The sequence below is a fragment of the Petaurus breviceps genome, unplaced genomic scaffold (genome assembly GCF_028583685.1).
Source record: "Petaurus breviceps papuanus isolate PSGF00001 unplaced genomic scaffold, PetGlider_PUasm1.0 225, whole genome shotgun sequence".
Taxonomy (NCBI): Eukaryota; Metazoa; Chordata; class Mammalia; order Diprotodontia; family Petauridae; genus Petaurus; species Petaurus breviceps.
Genome location: NW_027185889.1, coordinates 2,817,509 through 2,840,040, shown reverse-complemented (window position 1 = coordinate 2,840,040; position 22,532 = coordinate 2,817,509). Strand labels below are relative to the sequence as shown.

Below are 22,532 nucleotides of genomic sequence, written 5' to 3'. Positions count from 1 at the left end.
CTCAGAACCAGATTCAAGGCAGAAAAGGTAGAGAGGTTTCATCTTTTTTTTTTTTTTCCATTTGCAGTCCCAGGGCAAGTATGACATACTATAATGAGCAGTGGTTTTCCAGTCAGAGGAAATGAATTCAAATTTCTGCTGATAGATAAGCTTTGTGATTTGGGAGATGTCATTTAAGTTATCTCAGATTTAATTTACTCCCATATAAAGTGAGGGGAATGGGGCAGAAGAGTATGGATTAAACAACCTCCAAAGTCCTTTCCTGTCTCATATTTATTTCATGTGGCTACCCTGGTCTAACATAGGCTTGTCTTTTTCCCCAGTTCCCATGTCTCACCCTTTCTTCTCTAATCACTTTGTTCATTAGACCCTTTCCTTCTCCCTAAATCTGTCCTCTTTCTGCCCTAAGATTCTAAGTATTAGAGACTAGAAGTCATTTTTTCTGTTTCACTATCCCTAGCTTTAATCTTCTCTATTTTATGCCCACATTATAGTGTTTTGTTTTACTTGACCCTAAGCTCTATAAATAACATTCTTAGTTTATTTTTTTAAGTTTGGGAACAATATCATCCAAGACACACTGGCATAGAGGACAAGAATTAACTGAATATTTTTCTAATGGATTCAGGCAAGGAAAAACTGACAGCATAGGATTAACCTAGTGAAATTAAATCAAGGGAAGCAGAGAAAGCTTCAGTTCTATTTGATGAGGGCCCAGTAGTGCATGGAACTCCAGCTGTTTGGATCCTTTAAAAAATTATGTGAAAGGCAGTGTGTGTGAGTGATACATGGCTTTAGGGGCAACTTTTTATAAGGCAGGTAAGCATAGATAATAAGATAAATTAGAGGGGGAGGCCAGCAAAATATGATTTTAAATTTCTGGGTTGTAAAAATAATAGTTTACCATTTATATCTACAGATCATGTAAAACAAGAATCACATACACATCTATCTATGCATAGATAGATATATACTATTCATTCACCACACATTTCTTATGTACTTCTGACACAGCTACCACCTTAGTATGGGCCCTCATTACTTCACATCTGAACTATTGGAATACCTTGTCAGTTGGTCGCCCTTCCTCAAGTCTCTCCCTATCCCAATTCATTCTCCAATTTAATTAGACAATCCAGTTTACTCCATCCAATTTTACTTAGCTGTCAAGTTGGTGATTCTAAAGCCCATACATGACTATATCATTCAGTCAATCCCAGTAACTTCCTTTTACCTCCAATATCAAATACAAAATGTGCAGTAGAATTTTAAAGCCAAGATGTCTGAGTAAAGTCAGGATTTGCCTGAACTCTCACCTCAAACTCTTCAAATACCATTAAATAATGACTTTAAACAAAACCTACAGCTGCAGATGTGGTGAAACAATTTTCTAGCCCAAGACAATTTAGAAGGTCAACAAGAAAGGTCTGTTTCACCAAGGTGAGAGACGGGTGCAGTTCAGCACAGGCTACACCAGTCCAGAGCAGGGCCAAGCAAACTAGGGGTAGGCCCTGGGGCAACTGAACCAGTAGCAGCAATGGCAGTTTCCAAACCTCTCAGTCCACAGATATTAAGGGGATTGGGAAATGTGTCAGAAGGAAATTTACAGGGACCTCTTTGCTGGCACCAGCACAGGACTCTGTTGCATTGCCTATACTTGTAGCTAGGTAGCATTCTTAGGTCTTAGTCCTGATTCATGGAGGAGTACTAGCACACCAGAGCTTGCTACTATAGGGAAGCAGGGACCATGGTCACAGTTCCAGGGTTGAAAAGAGTGTTTGTTGTCACTCCCAAACCAGTGCACAGTAGAGAACTTAGTAAACACACCTCTCCGTAGAAGTGTTTGGAAGAGCCAAAAATGTACAAGTCCCCAAAATTATCTCTGAAAACAGCTGCACAAAAACTGAATCTTAGGATTGTCCACTCTTCACTTGGGAAGCAGAGCCCCACTTTACTGTAGAGCTAAAAGTCAAGAAATAGACTGGAAAATGAGCAACCAACAGAAAAAAAAAATCTGGCTGTAGAAAGTTACTATGGTGACAACAAAGATGAAAGCTCAGTTTCAGAAGAAGAAAACAAAGTCAAAATTCCTGATCCAATGCCTGAAAAAATATAATGGGTTGCAGGCAATGGACGAGATCAAAAAGGATTTTAAAAATCAAGTAAGTGAGGTACAGGAAAAATTAGAAAAAGAAATGTGACTGATGCAAGAAAATCACGAAAAAAGGCAACAGCTTGGTAAAGGAGGCACAAAAATCATGAAGAAAACAACACCTAAAAAGCCAGAAAAGACCAAATGTTTTGTAAAAGAGTCACAAAAATTGAATGAAAAGAAGAGTACCTAGAAAAGCAGGATTGGCCAAGTGAAAAGGGAAATACAAAAGCTCGCTAAAGAAAAGTGAGGATTGGGCAAAACTGATGACTTTTTGGGACATCAAGAAAAAATAGAACAAAAGAATTAAAAAGAGAAAATTTGAAATATCCTGAATGGACCTGGAAAATGAATCCCAGAGAGATACTTTAAGAATTATTGAGTACTCTGAAACTCATGTTAAAAAAGATCCTACACATCATCTTTCAACAAATTATCAGCGAAAATTACCCTGATATTTTAGAACTAGAAGGTAAGATAGAAATCGAAAGAATCTATCATTCACTTCTTGAAAGTGATACCAAAATGAAAACTCCTGGGAGTATTATAGTCAAACTCCAAACCTCCCAGATCAAGGAGAAAATATTGCAAGAAGTAAAAAAGTAGTTATTCAAATATCATGTAGGCACAGTCAGGATAACACGTGATTTATCAGCTTCTATATTAAAGGATCAGAAAGCTTTGAATATGATATTCCAGAGGACTAAAGAACTTGGATTACACCAAGAATCACCAATCCAGAGGAAAAAAAATAACTGATTATAATCCTGTAGGAGAAAAGTGGATTTTCAATGAAATAGAGGACTTTCAAGAATTCCTTATGAAAAGATTAGACCTAAATAAAATCTGATTTTCAAATACTAAAAGCAAAAGGAGGATGGAATGGTAAAGCAGGGAAGAGATATTATAACCAAATCAGTAAGGTTAAACTATTTACATTTCTACCTGGGAGAATGATACTTATAATTCCGAAAAACTATTTCATTATTAGGGAAGTTAGAAGGAATATACAAAGACAGAAAGTAAAGGTATGAATTGAATGTGATGGTAATCTAAAAATAAAAAATAAAAACCATAAAATTAAGGAATGAGAAAGAAGAATCTGACATAAAAGCAACCTGAGATTTTAAAGTTAGGGGGTAAATGAGGAAAGTTTGGAGGGGAGCATATGAACCTTACTTTCATTAGAAATGGCTCAAATAAATAATAATATACACAGTCAATTGGGTGTGGAAATAGATCTTACTTTAAAAAGCAGGAAGGGAAAGACATAAAAGAAGGTTAGGAAAACTGAAAGAAGAGATGGCAGATTGGAGGGAGTAAAAGGCAAAAGCAATCCATTTTGAGAATGGACAGGGTAAAAAGAGAGGGGATGATAAACAGAAGGAAATAGGATGGAGGGAAATACATAATTGGCAGACATTAATGTGAAAAATAATGTAAATTTCTCTGATAAAGACTTAATTTCTCAAACATATAGAAAACTGAGTCAAATTTATAAAAATTAGAGCCATTCCTCAATTGATAAATAGTTAAAGGATATGAACTGAGAGTTTTCAGACAAAGTAACCAAAATTATCTTTATTTATATGAAAAAATGCTCTAAATCACTATTGATGAGAGAAATTCAAATTAAACATCTCTGAGCTACTGTCACATACCTGTCAGAATGGCTAATATTACAGAAATGGAAAAAAGACAAATATTGGACTAATATGGGAAAATTAAAATACTAATGCACTATTGGTGGAATTTTGAACTGATTCAATCATTTTGTATAGGAATTTGGAACAATGCCCAAAGGGTTTCAAAAAAGAGACAAAAAAAGAAAAAGACCTAGTATACAGAAATATTCACAGCAGCTCTTTTAGTGGTGGCAAAGAATTGGAAATTGGCTGAAAAAGTTGTGTATGGTTGTGATGGAATACTATTGTGTTTTATTTATCTTTTATTTTTTTCAATGCTTTATTAACTTCTGATTTACATCATTCATTTCTGTCAGATTTTGAGTTACAAATTTTCTCCCCATTTTTCCCCTACCCACTGCCCCAAAGTAGCAGTCCCACAGGATATCCCCTCCTCCAATCTGCTCTCTCCCATATTTTCTCCCATACCCCTTTCGAATTTTCCAGTGGATCTCTAAGCCTCAGTGCCTGTATATCTTATTTCCCAATTACATGTAAGATGGTATTAATAACAGTATGTATATATATATGTATACACACACAAACACGCACACATATACATACACACACATATATATACATATATGTGTGTGTGTATATATATATATATATGTTTGAATATTTGATTTTAAAACTTTCAATTCCAGATTCATTCACTTCCTTCCTTGTCACCCAGCCTTACTGGGAAGATATACAGTTCAGTACAGGTTGTACATGTGTGGCTAATGCAAAACAATAACATAGTAGATATATTGTAAAAGACTGACTATATTTCCCTCCCTCCTATCCGACCTCCCACTTGTTCTATTCTCTACATTGATCCCTTCTATTTTCAAAAGTGTGTGCTTCCAAATTCCCTCCCCCCCCAGCCTACACTACTTCTATCATACTCCCTCTCATCCCCTTCCCCCCCTATTTGCCTGGAGGGTGAGATACCCTATTTAGTGTGTATTGCTCTCCCTCCTCAAGCCAGATTCAATGGGAATAAGGTTGACCCATTCCCTTTTGCCTTCCTATTCTTTCCCTACATTGTAACCATTTTCCTCTGCCTCTTTTGTATGAGATCCTTTACCCCAATCTGTATCTCCCCATCTCCTATCATTATATTCCTCTCACCTCTTAATTTCACCTTTTAAGTATCATTCCTTCCTGTTACATTGGTCCTGTACCCTCTATCTATGTATACCTGTAAACATATATACACACATTCACATATGTATTCATATGCCCATATACCCTCATATATAGACAAATATATATATATATATACATACATACATATATATTTATATATTTCTAATCCCTTCAACTACTGAAAAAAGTTTCATAAGTTACAATTATTATTTTTCCATGTAGGAATGTTAATAGTTCAACTTTGATAAGTTCCTTATCATTACTTTTCCCTCTTTACCTTCTCATGCTTCTCTTGCTTCTTGTATCTGAATGTCAAATTTTCTATTCAACTCTGGTTTTTTCAGCAAGAATGCTTGAAAGTTCTCTATTCCACTGAATGACCATATTTTCCCCTGAAACATGATACTCAGTTTTGCTGGATAGGTGACTCTTGGGTTTAATCCCAGCTCCTTTGCCCTCTGGAATATCATATTCCAAGCCCTTCAGTCCCTCAGGGTAGAAGCTGCTAGATCCTGGGTTATGCTGATTGTTTTTCCACAATATTCAAATTGTTTCTTCCTGGCTGCTTGTAATATTCTCTCCTTAATCTGGGAATTCTAGAACCTGCCTATAATATTCCTAGAAATTTTCTTTTTGGGATCTTTTTCAGGAGGTGACAGGTGGATTCTTTCAACCTCTATTTTGCCCTCTGGTACTACAGCATCAGGGCAATTTTCTTTGAGAACTTCCTGGAGGATGATTTCTAGGTTCTTACTTTGGTCATGGCTTTCAGGCAGTTCGATAATTTTTAAATTATCTCTCCTGGATCTATTTTCCATGTCAGTGGTTTTTCCCATGAAATATTTCACATTGCCTTCTATTCGTTCATTTGTTTGGATCTGTTTATCAGCATCTTGATTTCTCATAAAGTCATTATCTTCCATTTGTTCCAATCTAATTCTCAAGCAATGATTCTGCTCATTGAGCTTTTGAGATTCTTTTTCCATCTGGCAAATTCAGCTTTTTAAGGCATTCTTCTCCTCATTGCCTTTTTGGGCCTCTTTTGCCATTTGAGTCAGTCTGTTTTTTAAGGTATTATTTTCCTCAGTCATGCTGTTGACTCTCATTTCATAATTTTCTTGCATTGTTCTCATTTCTCTTCCCAATTTTTCCTACACTTCTCTTATTTGGTTTTCAAAATCTTTCTTAAGGTCCTTTATGGCCTGTAACCCACTTATATTTTCCTTTGAAGCTTTTGGTGCAGGAGTTCTGACTTCACTCTTTTCCTCCTGTTCCATGCTTGGCTCCTTTTTGTCCCCAAAATAGGAGTGTATTGTTGGAATTTTCTGTCTACTTTGTTCCCTTTGCCTGCTCATTTTGCCACTCAGTTACTTGACTTTTGGGCTTTTTGCCACAGTAGGACTCTGCCACCAGACAGGGGCACTTTCGTCCCAAACCCTGGGGTTTTCTCACCTGCCGGAGGTATTAGATGGGTGCCCTCTCTGAGGTCTCCACACCCTCTGGCAAGCTGAACACACACCCCAGAACCTCCACCCTAGACTGCAATCCAAATCCAAGCAGGTTAAAGCAAGAGCGATTACCCCTCAGACTGGTGCTTCGTCCCCCTACACTCTGCACGCCAAGAGCTGAAGCTGCCATGTGGTGCTGGCTGTCTGTGCTGGTGTCTCAGCAGCTTTTCGCCCTGGTGGTAAAAGCTATGCACTCCCACTTACTGGTCCCAAAGTCTAGACTGCACTGACCTCTCACTTTGTTCCTTGTGTCCATGTGTTGATAAATCTGGAAACGGCCACAGCTGCTGCTGATCTGGAGTCCCTCTCGCCAGGGGCTGTTCAGGCCCGACCTGGGGCTAAAGCCTTGGTGTGGGGCTGGGCTTGGCTCCCAGAGTGCTGTGCTGGATTCCTGCAGGCCTGCCAGGCTGTCCTCAGTGGGAGGTGAGCTTCTCTGTCTTTTTCTGGGTTCTGCAGCTCCAAAGTTTTTTTAGAGTCCCCTTTTTACATGGATTGGGGAGGGTAGAAGCTGGAGCTGTGGGAAGGTCGTGCTACTCTGCCATCTTGGCTCTGCCCCCCCCCCATTTACTATTGTGTTTTAATAAATGATGAGCAGAATGCTCTCAGGAATAAAATATGGAAAGACAATGTGAACTGATGGTAACTAAAATGAGCAGAACCAGAACAATGTATATAGTAACAATAATTTTGTATGATGATCTGATATGAATAACTTAACTATTCTCTTCTCAGTAATACAGTGATCCAAGACAGTTCTATAGAAATTATGGGGAAAGGGGCTGTCCATCTCTAGAGAAATACCTAGTAGAACCTGAATGCAGTTAAAGTTACTTTTCATTTACTTTATTTTTCTTGAGTTTTTTATCTGTTTATTTTTCTTTCACAGAATGACTTACATTGAAATGGCTTTTGCATAACCACACATGCATAGCCTATGTAAAATTGCTTCCTTTTTAATAAAGGAGGAAGGGAAAGGAGGGAGAGAATTTGAAACTCAATATTTAAAAAAAAGAATGCTAATTTTTTTTTACATGAAATCAAGAAAAAAAATTCTTTTATTAAAAATAATCCTTGTCTAACTATCTGTTATATTATATTAGGACCATGCTTTCAGATGACTGGATTTTTAAAGTTCTGCCTGTCAGTCTTATTTGTAGTCAGTGGTCTTCTATTGATGTAGTTCAAGGGAAGTCAGTCAGATTTCTGACAGGAAGTGTAAAGCCAGACTGATGCTTGCTCCCAAGCAGTGATTAACCGTTGCTGGATGTAAAAGAAAAGAAATGGTGGGGGAAGGGTGAGAAAGTCGAGGGGATACTGGAGGGAGAGAAGAAAAGAGCCCTTATGTTTGTTTACTATGGAGGTTTTTTTTTTTTTAATGTCAATTTACAATTAACGTTTAATGCTTCTTGGGCAATAAAGCACCAACTAAACATTAAAATGAAGGAAAAGAAAGAAAAAAAATGTAGCCATGTCTGACTATTATGCAATGCAGACAAATAATATTTTCATGATGTCTCTTTTCTGTTCATCAATTTTCAGAATATGTAAGATTTATTTACTTATTTTTGAGAAGCAATCAAGATTAAGGGACTTGGGCAGGGTCAGGCAAGTAGGAAGTATCTGAGGTTGAATTTGAATGTATGTCCTCCTGACTCCAGGACCAGTGCTCTTTCTTTTGTACCACCTGCCTGCCCCAGAGTATACAAGATTGATAAAGAGGCAACTTGCATATTGAGTATAACTCCAGTCCTGGTGTCTGGAGTTCCTGGCTTTCAGTCCTATGCCTGACAGGTACTGGTTGTGTGAGGATGGAAAAATCACTTAGTTCTTCACTGTTCCAGGCAACTATGATTTCAAATAAAAAATGAGTAACTGGATTAGTGGAGAGATTTAACATGCTTGGGGATTGTCTATACTAATGACATCTTAGATCCAGAACCCTCCCAGCTAATGTAGATAGAGAAATAGATATACGCACATATACCTTTCTATCTATAGATGAATAATAGATGCTGCATTATGAAGTAGGGCATCTTTAAGATAGTCTTCTAAGCAGTAACTTCACTTATTTTTCTCTAAATTAAGAGATAATTAGTTTTATATGAATATCCTCATAATATATAAATTTTACATCAGACTGTTCACTATGAGATATTAGACTATTAGTATGTAATTATAGTATCTGATATTTTCTTACTTCTTAATCTTTTATTTTCTACCCAAATTTTGGATATGTATATATCTTAATTGAAATAGATGATAAAATAGAGTATTTTAAAAGGGAGCCATTTGTAACCTGAACCCTTCCTGCCTTTTCAGTCTTCTTAAATATGACTCTTCTAAATGTACTCTGTGATCCAAAGACACGGGCCTCCTTTCTATTCCTTGCACATGATACGTCATCTCTCAACTTTATGCATTTGCAATGTCTGTCCCCCATAATTGGATCTCTTTCCCTCATCTCTGTTTCCTATTTTCCATGGTTTCCTTTAAGGCTCAGCTAAAGTCCTACCTTTTGCAAGAACCCTTTCCCATTCATAATTAATCTTAGCGACTTCTTTCTGAGATTCCTCTAATTTAACTTCTATGTGTGCATATGTGTATATATGCATCTGTGTGTATGTGTGTATATATGTATTTGCAAATATGCATATCTATCTATCTACTATCTATAAAATCTTGTTTGCATGTAGTTGCTTGAATGTTATCTCTTCCATTAGACTGAGATCTTGAAGGAAAGGTCTTCTAATTTTAACCTTTCCCTCTAATCTCAAGGTTTATCATAGTATTTGGAAAATAGTAAGTGCTTAATATTTGCTTATTGACTTGACTATGCTAAACACTGTGGATTCAGAAAAACTACATATCTTTAAATGCACCTAATTTACTTTGCTGTAATTTTTCATCTTTCTACATCACTAAACTGTCTTTTAAAATGTCATAGTTTCAAGGTCATATCATGAGGTGCATTAACTTCTGATATTAAAAAAAAAGTCAGAGCACAATTTTTAAAAACTGATAACTGATAACAGACAGGCATACCTCAATCAGTCAATCTTCATTTATTTACTGCTTCTGACCTTGCCACCACACTGGTTCAGGCTCTTATCACTTCATAGCCAGACCATTAGAAATCAGTTTGTCAGGATAAAAAAGATAAATTTTCTTAAAGAGAAAAAAAAATCTGTGGGAATAAAGTCTATTAAAATCAAGACTAATCATCATTCATTCTAAAAATAATTTCAAGACATCAGTAACTTTTCCTTTAACCTCAGGGATTTAGGATCCAACTGGCTGAAATGCAGACCTATGGCATTTCATATGGTTCTAGCCTCAGTTCCCAGGTTAAAATCTGGCTTTCATTGTACCACACAGATCTGAAGCAATAAAGGCCATTTTAAAAAGAGGGTTTTTTAGACTTTCTCATTTAATTTAATGTTATCTTAACATCAATCTTATTTGATAAAACTGTAAACATGTAAATCGAATCTCAAGTCCAACACAAGGACCCACACTGAAAATATATGATTTGGGAATAACTGACAAGATTGTCAGTTTGATTTTGAAACATTTATAACCCACAAACACCAAGCAATCCATAATTACTCATTCCTGTGGTGAAGTTTGATAATTTAATATTATATTTTTAAAACAAAATACAGTTAAAGACATTTTTGTTAGAAATACTTTGAAATGTGCTTCATAATATTGTACAGTTTAGTGGATAGAGGGTTGGATTTTGAACCAGTAATCAAAACTTTCCTGACAAGGTCTATTGATTTCAAATTCTGTCTCCTATGCTTATAAGTTATTGGACTCTACTAAAGTCTCTTATCTCTGAGTCTGTTTCCTTGTCTGTAAAATGGCAAGCATAACACCTAAGCTACCTACTTGTAAATGGTAGGGAACTATATGTAAAAGTGGGAGGTCAGATTGAATGGATTATACAATCAACCCATCCCACTTAAAATAAAGACCATAATGAAAACCATAAGTGCAAGTGACTTGGAAAACAATGCTTCAAACCTTTGGAAAGAATAAAATGATGTTATGTCAGAAGTGTATTGGGGTTGGTTGAAGCGACTCAGTGATGATTTTTTGTGACTTGTATAAAATAGTTGGACTACTAGGTGGCACAGTAAATAAAGTGCTGGTTCTGGAGTCAGGAAGTCCTGAGTTCAAATCTAGCCTCATACACTTACTAGCTGTGACCCAGGGCAAGTCATTGAACACTGTTTGTCTCAGTTTCCTCATCTATAAAATGACCTTTAGAAAGAAATGGAGAACAACTCTAATATCATTGCCAAGAAAATTCCAGATGGTGACATGAAGAGCCAGACAAGACTGAGAAATCACTAAACCAAGCAGAAAGTTAGTCCAGAACTTCAGATTTGAGTTGCTGACAAATCTATGAAAGAGAAAAATTCTGTCTAAATCTCCAAGAAGTAATTGAATGGGGGTGGTGTGGGACTGGGAAAGATTTCTCCTACCCTTCCCCAAGACAGAATGACTTTGAGAATTTCAAAACATTCTGAACAGTTGGATTTTCCAAAAGCTGATTTCACAATTCATATTGTAAATGTCTGATTGAAACAATCTACAAAAACCCTTAAGGATGGACTTGAAGTCAGGAGAGTGAGTCTTGTCTTCAAATTCTGTCACATACTCATTAATCACAATAAATTGGGTTGATCTTGACATAATATGACTGCATCCTATAGCCAATTTCTCATATCTTTTCAACTCCACTTTTGCTATCTTCCAAACCATCACATCTTTCCTGACAATGTATGTCAATTTATCTATTCAAAGAATCTTAGAGGAGAAAGGGAAGTCTTTTTTTATCCATGATGTCTCTCTGTAGGATCTACAATGTTGAAAGAAAATGGCCACCCATCTCCTTTTTGAAAATTTAAAAAAGAGAAACTCATCATCTCATAAGAAATTCCATTTTATTTTATAACTACATTTTCTTTTTGGAAATATTCCTTTATTTTGAACCAAAATCTATTCCCCAGTATTTATGTCCTTTGATCCCAGTTCACAGTTTTGTAAGGAAATATGGTGAATTTAATTTATCTTTCAGTTAATTTGATTGTTCCTGGTCATAAGATTATATTTTAAGGATAGAAGGAACCTCAGTCATCATCTAGTTCAATACCCGCCCCCACACACAGATAAGTTAACTGAAGCTTAGAAAAGTTTAGTGCCTTGGTTAAGTTAACACAGTTAATAAATAAAAAGGTGAAATCTGTCTCATGTCCTCTGACTTCAAATCCAATGATGCAAAAATGTTTATTAAGGATGAAGTACATGCAAAGAACCGTGTTGGACATCAAAAGATGTAAAAATAGTGCTTATTCTCAAGTATCTTACATAATTATAGAGGAATATATATCTATATCTATATATCTTGGGCAAAATATAAGATTGAGGGGAAATAGTGTCAAAATAAACTGGAAAAGTTGGTGAGAGCTTGATAATAGAGGGTTCAAAAGCTAGGCTTTTGAGTTTATATTTTGTCCATTAGAATAGGATTTCTTAAATTTTCTTTCTATCATAGACATATTTGGAAATCTAGTGAAAGGTATGTACTCTTTAGAAGAATGTTTTTAAATGTGTAACATAATATACATGGGAGGATTATAAAGGAAAACAAGTACGTGGAAATATAATGATCAAAATGTCTAAAAGAAGTACATAAATTCCAGATTAATAACTCCTCTCCTAAAAAGTGGTGAACCAGTAAAGATTTTTTTGAGACAAATAGTGACATAATCAGAGCAAAGCAGTAGGAGGATTGTTTTTGGTGGTTATGTGAAGGAAAATTTATAGAGGAAAGAAGTTATAGGCTGGGGGAGAAGAGAAGAGAATTTTTATGTTGTTTTTTTTTTCACAGCACTAAAACATACATGCATAGTTTGACTAAAGAAGACATCGATCCCATTTGATAGTGTCTCTCATAGACAAGTTTACTGTAATTCAATTTCCTAATAATTAGATCTGTTTCCAAATTCATTGTATTGCTTCAGGTAGAAGTGAATATTGCATCATTGAATATATTCAAGTTTAGGCTATGTGATCATTTATTGAAGATTTTATAAAATTAGCACAATACTCCAGTGTATTTCATAGGTTTTAAATTTGCTGTGAAAATGACATTCAAGTGGATGTTAGTTGATCACTTATTGGGGAGTGTTGCAAATGGGACATAGCATTTACAATTAATTATTTCTGAGTTCTCTAATTCCAGGGCTTTTGAGATTATAACTTATTTATCTTTCACACTTGATTCTCTTTTCCCTAAAAGAAAGATTCAAATTTTCATCTCTCTAAGATCCATAAAACCCATTGTCTTTCTTCCCCAATGAGAATGAAATATTTTCCTCTACTTTACTAACAAGGAAGACAATGAAAATTAAAACAGTTCGCTTTTAGATGCGCAACGGCTTAGGCAGTGAAAGCACCTGCCAGGTCGGACGGAGTGCCTGAGCCGCGCCGCCGCCGCCCCCTCCCGCCGGGACCCGTCGCAGCCGCCAGCGCCCCCGACCCGCGGTAACCATGTGTGACCGCAAGGCCGTGATCAAAAATGCAGACATGTCGGAGGAGATGCAGCAGGACTCTGTGGAGTGTGCCACCCAGGCCCTGGAGAAGTACAACATAGAGAAGGACATAGCAGCCCATATCAAGAAGGAGTTTGACAGGAAGTATAACCCGACCTGGCACTGCATCGTGGGGAGGAGCTTCGGCAGCTACGTGACGCACGAGACGAAGCACTTCATCTATTTCTACCTGGGCCAGGTCGCCATTCTCCTGTTCAAGTCTGGTTAGAGCATGGCCTGTGCCTCCTGCCCCGAGAGCCATCCAGATCACAAGGACTGCAGCCTAAATTCCAAATACCAGAGACTGAACTATCTTCAGCGTTGCCATGGGAACACCTAGAGCTTTAAGCCTTTATTGTGTTGTTGTACAGGGCATCCTATGTACTAGTTTGTTGTGGTTATAAAACACTTAGCAAAATTAAAAAAAAAAAAACAGTTCGCTTTTATCCTCTTACTTTATAGATGGCTCACCATGACTGAAGTAGAATATGTCTTCAAAAAAGTAAGAATTTAAAGGTTCCAACTTCCATCTCTTTTTCCAAGTTTCAGCTACAAGTTGGGGTATCCTGGAGTCACTATTATTAGAATGGAATCTAGAATTAGAATGTTAATAACAGCAACCATAGATGATGATGATGATGATGGTGGTTGTGGGGGTGGGGGTGGTAGTGGTGGTATGGCAATGGTGATTGTACATCTAGAATTTTATAGTATTTTTAATTGCAAAGTACCAATGACCTCATTTGAGACTCAAAATAACTCTGCTTCCAGCTTTAAGCAGGGCAAATCAAAGTCCTCTTCCATGTAACAGTCTTTCAGAGGCATTAGGCCAGTTATCCCATTTCCCATCTCCTTTTCCCAAAATTTAAATCTCCCTAGTTTTTAACACAATTTCAAATGCCATGTGCTTGACATTTTTGAGAATACTTTTGACCCTTTTCTGTATAAACTACAGCTTATCAATTTCCTTCTTAAATCGTAGTACCTTTAACTGAACATAAAACTGTAGAATTGATATGACATGGAAAGAATCCATGGGACAATGATTTCTCTTTTCCAAGAAATCACGCCTCTCTTGAGGAAGGTTACTCTGGGTTGTTTTTTGTTTGTTTGTTTTTTGTCTAGAAAAGCATTTTATTTCACCAATATCTGAGTTTCCTAATGAAAAACAAAAAAACTCCCTTTACTAATTCCAACTAGATTTTTTTTCTGTCACTGTTTCTGTGTTAGGGAGTTGCCTGTGACACTGAGAAATTAGCTGATCTCCCTGGTTGTCACACATGTATTAGAGGTATAACTTGAGTCCAGGTAGTCTGAGAAAACTGAGAGATGTTTGTAAAATTGATTCTTCTGGAATCTCTGTAAGACTTTCCATTTTCCCCTAATGAATTTCATCTTGATTTCTTTATGACTATTTCTAAATAAAGGGCCTATAGGAGGTTCTAATGAAAGATTGGTGTCATATTGCATGGAACCTTGTATATAAATGGAGTCAAGAAGACCTGAGTTCATAATTCTGCCTCAGGCATTTACTAGCCATATGACCTTGGGAAAATCACTTACTTTTTTGAGCCTCACTTTCCCCATATGTAAAATAGAGGATTTGGATTTCATAGTTTCTAAATCTATTATCCCATTTAGTTACATAATTTAAAATGACTATAATAATAGAGCAGATAATTTATTCTCACATTGGGATGAAACATAAAGTAATTTCATCTCAGAAGTATATTCTCTAGTTTAAATAAATGACATAGGTAAAAGTTATTTTTATTCTTTTAATTATTATCAGAAATTAACTCAACTATTCATCACATTTATCAATATGTACACAATTCAGAACTATTGTTTATTTTTGCCTTTACTTTCTCAGATCAAATTTTCTATGTATTCCACATGTGAAATATATATTATTTGGATGCACAAGATACAAGGAAACTTGAGAAGCTTGAGAATATTTCCATTCCTGTGTACCCTGACCAATCTTTAGGCCCATATCAGAAGGGGAATAGTTTGCATAAAATTCCTGGCTGAGTAGCAGTACCAAAAACAAAAATGCAAAACCACAGCCTGTTCCCACTCTAGGGCTTTCAGCACGACCTAAGTTAAGTGTGATGCAAAGGTTCCTGATGAGTGTCCCTATTAACAGAAACCATAGCAGCTGCTACTTTGATGCTGCCAAATGTTCAGAAAAACCCTCACTGGATCAGGAAACAAGGAAATGCTATGGACCTTTTGGAGTGTACAATTGAAAGTGTGTCAGCTAAAACCAAGGGCTTGGGCAAGTCCATGACAACCACTGAAACATGACAGAATATTTGGAAAATGATCTTGTGAAACTTTGAGAGAAAGCATCTGGCAAGGAAGGCATTCACCCAACTGGCTCACATAGAGAAACATTATGTTTGACTAACAAAGGAGGAACATTTGAAGGATCTTTTTTTTATTAAATGCTGGTGCTTTAAAGGTTTCTTTGGGTAAAAGACCCATGTAGTGTGACTGGGGTAGACTTTGTACTGTTCTTTCTGTTCATCTGGAAATCCTGGCTGTTCTGAAGACACTGGTGAATTTCCTCTGGTAATTATCATGAGGAAGAAGAATTTTTTTTTCTACTTTGCCCTCTTGTACCAAGGTAGGAGAAATGGGTGGAAGGTACAGGTATACAGATTTAAGCTTGATGCCAAGAAAATACAGACAAATAAACAAACAAAACTTCCTAACAATGAGAACTATACTAATATGGAGTAAGCTGCCTTAAGAAGTGGGTGACTACCCTTTGTTTAAAACCTTCAGCACCTCTTTGCTGGCTTGCCGTTGGCAAGGCCATTGAAGGGATTTTTCTTCAGTCATGGAGTGTGCTTCTGCTACTTAATTAGCTCAGAATTTAGAGCAAAATTTTACCATTAAAATAACATTTTTTAAACAATATACTAAACCTAGAAGCTAAGCTCTGGGAAAATAGACATTTTAAAATTAAGGCTTTCAGGGTTTTAAGGAACACTGAGAAAAAAACATTCCTTATTATGCTCTTTCATGGGTTAATTTGGAATACTCATTGCATTTTTCTTTTCTTTTATTCTCTTTTTCTTACAGATCAAGCACATAACCAGAGCAGAGATTTGTCCTTAGAGTTATGCTTACTAGCAGGTGACATCCTGGTAGTGAATAAAGAAGAATTATTTTGTCCAAACTGTCTCCAAGAGGAACCAGTACTCTTTAGAGCCCTCTTGGAACTCATTTTATTTTAAATAAGGCACATAATAAAATTCAAAGTACCACAGAGTATTATACTCTGAGGAAAGTTTAGGAAAATTTATTTGTTTTACATCTTTCTTATAGTGATGAAATTAAAGAAACCTTCTATAGACCTCATTCTATTATGATCTGGGCAAATATTATAGGGCTATCTATTTTCCCCAGATCTTTAGAATCTGTGGAACTCATGAAATTGACATTATGTGTAGTTCTTTCCTTGTTTTTGATGGCCAGTGCCCTTGAAGAATCCTGAAACTGCCTTTCCTAGGTGTGTTTACTTTGTTCTCATTGTGATTCTAATTTCCCAGTGAAGGAGTTTCCATCAATCACAGATGTTAATGAAATGCCACTACCAACACCAGTGGAATTTCAGATTTTTCAACCTTCCTTATAAATTTCACAGTGTCAGTGGATGGGGAGTAGAAACTAAATTCTCCCAATGTCCTCTCCTCCAGTATTATCCCTTTGGCCTCCATTTACCTCTTGGCTACTGGAATGACTGATTACGAAGTGGCTTATTATAAAATTAATAGCCTTAGAGTTATATCTGTTTTTTAATGAATATTAATATATTTTCAATCTGGCATCAGAAAATATTATCAAATAATCAAGTTTTCTCACTCCTGAGTCCAAACTAGGCCTCAGACATTCAGTAGGTGTATGAATTTGGCAAGTCACTAAAGTTCTCTCTTCTTTAATCACTGAGAGAGTGAGGATCATAGTGGCATCGACCATACAGCATTGTTTTGAAGATAAAGTGAGATGATATTTGTAAACTGCTTAGCACATTTCTTGCCAAATGCCAGAAATATAATAAATGCCCATTCCTTTCCTCTAACAAACAGATTAATGATTTCTTCATACCTAACTTTTATGTTTGATTAATGAATGCATTTGGGAAATCTGGGGCTTCTGTGTTTAATTAGAGTGCATTAGACAACTACCCTTTCCAGAGAAAGACTACAAAAAAACCTCTAACAACATTTTTACATGTGTAAAAAATGGGACTGGGATTGAGAAAACATCAGCAAAAATAGAAGCATATCTTGTTTTACTTCTGTAATATTTATTAGAGCGTTTGCATCTACTTTGAAGCTATCCTTGATTGAACCTTGAAAAAGGAGAAAACAGGCTTTTACAAATGATTTTCTATAGCAGAGTGGCCACATTGATTGATTCTATAGCCATCATTGGCCACATGATGAGAAGATGAGACTCATTTTAAAGACCCTGATGTTGAGAAAGATAGAAGGCAAAGGGAAAAAAAACAGTTGTCAGAGGATTAGATGGATAGTGTCATGGAAACAATGAACATGAACTTGGATAGCCTTCAAGAGAAAGTAGAAGATAGAAAAGCCTGGCATGTTATGGCTTTAGGGGTTATGAAGAGTCAGATATGACTGAATGACTCAACAATAACCATAAGTTTCTAGCTCATACTATATCCTCTATATAAGGTGCCCTTAAATTTTTATTATATACATTAGAAACACTTAATTCTAACTGTCTGATTTATGATTGCAGAAAGGATGAAAAACACATTTTTGTGTGCTTTTTGGAGGGGGGAAGGAAGGGCCAAAAAGCTAGTTAGTGTTAAGTGTCTGAGGTCAGATTTGAACTCAGGTCCTCCTGACTCCAGGGCCAGTGCTCTATTCATTGCACCACCTAGTTGCCCCTGAAAAACACATTTTGCTCAGATTATGTTCTATATTTGGCTTGATAGTTTTTCAGTTACTCCACTAGGAATATACAACAATGTGGATGGATTAACAATATCATTTTAGGTTTTAAAGCAAACAATATAACATTATTAAAGTATGTATGTACATTGCACATATTACAGTAATACTGTGTTTGGGTTAAAACCTAGAGTTCTATTTCCCACCGCCACCCTCATTTCTCCAATTTAATGGCCAGCTTCAGAAAGTTTAAACAGATGTTTCTTAATTCATTAACTATAACCTGGTAACACTAAGGTATGTATAGAAATAACACTAAAGTAGTTTAGATTAATAGATGAAGAAAGGGAATAAATATTTATATAGCACCTATTATGTATTGTATACTGTACTAAGTGCTTTACAGCTCTCATCCAATTTTATCTTCACAAAACCCTTGCAGTAGGTGCTGTTATTATCCCTATTTCACAATTGGGAAACTGAGGGAAACTAACACAGTCAGTTAGTGTCTGGGGCCAGATCTGAACTCAGGTATTCCATACTTATAAGTTTTTGTTGTTGAATCATTTCAGTTGTGTCTAATTGTTCATGACACCATTTTGGCTTTTCTTGGCAGAGATACTTGAGTGGTTTGCCATTTTTTGCTCCAGATTATTTTACAGCTGTGGAAACTGAGGCAAACAGAGTTAAATGGCTTTCTCAGGCTCACATAGCTAGTAAGTGTCTGAGGCCAAATTTGAACTCAGATGAGTCTTTCTGATTTCAAGCACAGCATTCTATGAACTGCATCACATTTTCTCAATGTGAACTCAGGTATCCCTGAGCCCTGGGTCTTGAATCAGAAAGACTTGAATTCCAATGCAATATCAGATACTTATTAGCTGTGTGACTCTGGACAGGTCACTTACTCTCTCCTAACCTTAATCTATTGGAGAAGTAAATGTCAAACTACTATGGAATAATTTCAAAACAAACAAATAAACAACAATAACTGAAAAATGCATTAGAAATATTGGTGAGCGAGGAGTGGAGCCAAGATGGGAGTAGAAGCATGACCCTCCTGTGGATCCAGCTTCCACCTTCACCAATCCATGTAAAAAGGGGACTCTAAGCAAACTTTGGAGCTGCAGAACCCACAAAATTACAAAGAGAAGCTAACCTCCCGCAAAGGACAGCCAGGCAGGAAAGCAGGAATCTGCCAGCACAATGCTTTGGATCTGAGCCCAGACCCATGCGGAAGGCTTTAGCCCCACGGTGGGCCTGACCAGCCCAGCCAGAGGAACTCCAGAACAGCAGCAGCAGTGGCCATTTCCAGAAGTATCAACACAAAGATGCGAAGGACAAGGTGGGAGGCCAGTGCAGTCTGGACTTTGGGACCAGTAAGTGGGAGTGCATGGCTTTTACCCCCGGGGCAAGAAGCCTCTGAGACCCTGGCACAGCCAGCCAGTGACAGGTGGAAGCTTCAGCTCCTGGCCTGCCGAGTGTAGGGGGACCAAGCACCAGTCTGAGGGGTAATCACAGTTGCTTTAATCTGCTTGGATCTGGATTGCAGTCTAGGGTGGAGGTCGTGGGGTGTGTGTCCAGCTTGCCAGAGCATGTGGAGACCTCAGAGAAGGCACTCATCTAATACCTCACGCAGCTGAGAAAACGCCAGCGTTTAGGACTAAAGTTCCCCTGTGTGGTGGCAGAGTCCTACTGTGGCAAAAAGCCGAAAAGTCAATAATTGAGTGGCAAAATGAGCAGGCAAAGGAAACAAAGCAGACAGAGGATTCCAAAAATACACTCCTATTTTGGGGACAAAAAGGAGCAAAGCATGGAACAGGAGGAAAAGAGTGAAGTCAGAACTCCTGCACCAAAAGCTTCAAAGGAAAATACAAGCTGCATACAGGCCATAGAGAATCTTAAGAAGCAGATAAGAGAAGTGGAGGAAAAATTCGGAAGAGAAATGAGAACAATGCAAGAAAATTATGAAATGAGAGTCAACAGCCTGACTGAGGAAAATAATACCTTAAAAACCAGACAGACTCAAATGGCATAGGAGGCTCTAAGAGGAAATGAGGAGAAGAATGCCTTAAAAAGCCGATTTTGACAGATGGAAAAAGAATCTCAAAAGCTCAATGAGGAGAATGATTGCTTCAAAATTAGATTGGAGCAAATGGAAGCTAATGACTTTATGAGAAATCAAGATGCTGTTAAACAGTTCCAAAGAAATGAAAGAATAGAAGGCAATGTGAAATATCTCATGGGAAAAACCACTGACTTGGAAAACAGATCCAGGAGAGATAATTTAAAAATTATTGGACTACCTGAAAGCCATGATCAAAGTAACAACCTAGAAAGCATCCTCCAGGAAGTTCTCAAAGAAAACTGCCCTGATGTTTTAGTACAAGAGCGCAAAATAGAGGTTGAAAGAATTCACTGATCACCTCCTGAAAAAGATCCCCAAAAGAAAACTCATAGCAATATTATACCCAGGTTCTGGAATTCCCAGATTAAGGAGAGAATTTTACAATCAGCCAGGAAGAAACAATTTGAATATTGTGGAAACACAATCAGGATTACCCAGGATCTGAAGGGCTTGGAATATGATTTTCCAGAGGGCAAAGGAGCTGGGATTAAAACCAAGAGTCACCTACCCAGCAAAACTGAGTATCATATTTCAGGGGAAAATAAAGTCATTTTGTGGAATAGCGACTTTCAAGCATTCATGCTGAAAAAAAAACAGAGTTGAATAGAAAATTTGACACTCAGATACAAGAAGCAAGAGAAACATGAGAAAGTAAACAGGGGCTTTTTTAAATGAAATGAAACTTATCAAAGTTGAACTATTAACATTCCTACATGGAAAAACAATAATTGTAAATTATGAAACTTTCCTCAGTAGTTGAAGGGATTAGAAAAAATATATATGTATATATATATACATATATATTTTTTCTAATATATATATATTTTCATATATATATATATGAGGGTATATGGGCATATGAATACATATGTGAATGTGTGTATATACGTTTACAGGTATACATAGATAGAGGGCACAGGACCAATTTAACAGGTAGGGATGATACTTAAAAGGTGAAATTAAGATGTGAGAGGAATATAATGAGAGGAGATGGGGAGAAACAGATTGGGGTAAACTATCTCATACAGAAGAGGCAAGGGAAAATGGTTACAATGGAGGGGAAGAATAGGAAGGCAAAAAGGAATAGGTTAACCTTGAATCTGGCTTGAGGAGGAAGTGCAATACACACTAAATAGGGTATCTCACACTCCAGGAGAATAGGGGGGGAAAGGGATAAGAGGGGGAATGATGGAAGGGAGGGCATGCTGGGGAGGGAGGGAAGTTGGAAGCACCTACTTTTGAAAGGGGACGGGATCAAAGTAGAGAATAGAATAAGTGGGAGGTGGGATAGGAGGGAGGGAAATATAGTCAGTCTTTTACAATATATCTCCTATGTTATTGTTTTGCATTAGCCACACATGTACAACCTATCCTGAACTGCTTAGTTTCCCAGTAAGGGTGGGTGACAAAGAAGGAAGGGAATGAATCTGGAATTGAAAGTTTTAAAATCAAATATTCGAATATATATATATATATATATGTGTATATGTGTGTGTATATATACACTATTATTAATACCATCTTATATGTAATTGGGAAATAAGGTATACAGGCACTGAGGCATAGAGATCCACTGGAAAAGTCGAAAGGGGTATGGGAGAGAGCAGATTGGAGGAGGGGATATCCTGTGGGACTGCTATTTTGGGGTGGTGTGTAGGGGAAAAACAGGGAGAACATTTGTAACTCAAAATCTGGCAGAAACAAACGATGTAAATCAGAAGTTAATAAAGCTTCAAAAATAAGAAAAGAAATATTGGTGAGGTATGAATGGTCCCTTGGGTTATGAACAGTTAGTTTTGACTGAATAACAATTTGTTCACTCCAGACCCAGACCTCTCTCCACTGTTCCACTTAGCTTCCTTAAATGTAGAAAGACACATAATAAGACAGCAACACACACACACAGTTTATGCTGGTTTAAAAGATTTACTTAAAAATATTGCCAATGTAACTATTTATAATTCCAGAATCAATAAATGTTATAAGTCAGGCCTTGATTTATTTTCCTATTGATAGTTTAGACTTATGAAAGTGCTAGCAAAAATGTTAATAAAATATTCATAATGCAGATGAAGCTCAAAAGCCTGTCATGCAATTTCAGAGAAATGGCTGTTCAATAATGACCAGCATGCTTCTGAGTCAGCAGTGTGGATAGATGCTAGAGTGATAGCAACACAGGCAGAAAGCAAATGGATCAGTATAGACAGATAAAGAATAGAGCAGTATAGACAGATAAAGAGATAGACATTGGGCAGAGTCAAGTCAGCAGAGTAGAAGCAGGACCTCCCATCAGCTCTGGATTCCACCTTCCCCAATCCATGTAAAAAGGGGACGCTAAACAAACTTTGGAGGTGCAGAACCCACCAAATGACGCAGAGAAGCTAACCTC

At 36.9% G+C, this 22,532-nt stretch overlaps 1 protein-coding gene and 1 long non-coding RNA gene across 2 annotated transcripts in view; both read left to right on the top strand.

Moving 5' to 3' along the window:
• Positions 1–22,532, top strand: part of LOC138166598 (uncharacterized) — a 397,412-nt gene that overhangs the window by 100,520 nt on the left and 274,360 nt on the right. The window lies entirely within an intron of this gene.
• LOC138166596 (dynein light chain 1, cytoplasmic-like) lies at positions 12,919–13,487 on the top strand. Its single transcript, XM_069095073.1, has one exon. The coding sequence runs from the start codon at positions 13,041–13,043 to the stop codon at positions 13,308–13,310; it is 270 nt and encodes an 89-aa protein (XP_068951174.1). The 5' UTR covers positions 12,919–13,040; the 3' UTR covers positions 13,311–13,487.

What these genes read in the sequence shown, in the direction of transcription:
- LOC138166596 (XM_069095073.1), top strand. Translation starts at nt 13,041, where the DNA reads ATGTGTGACCGCAAGGCCGTGATCAAAAATGCAGACATGTCGGAGGAG.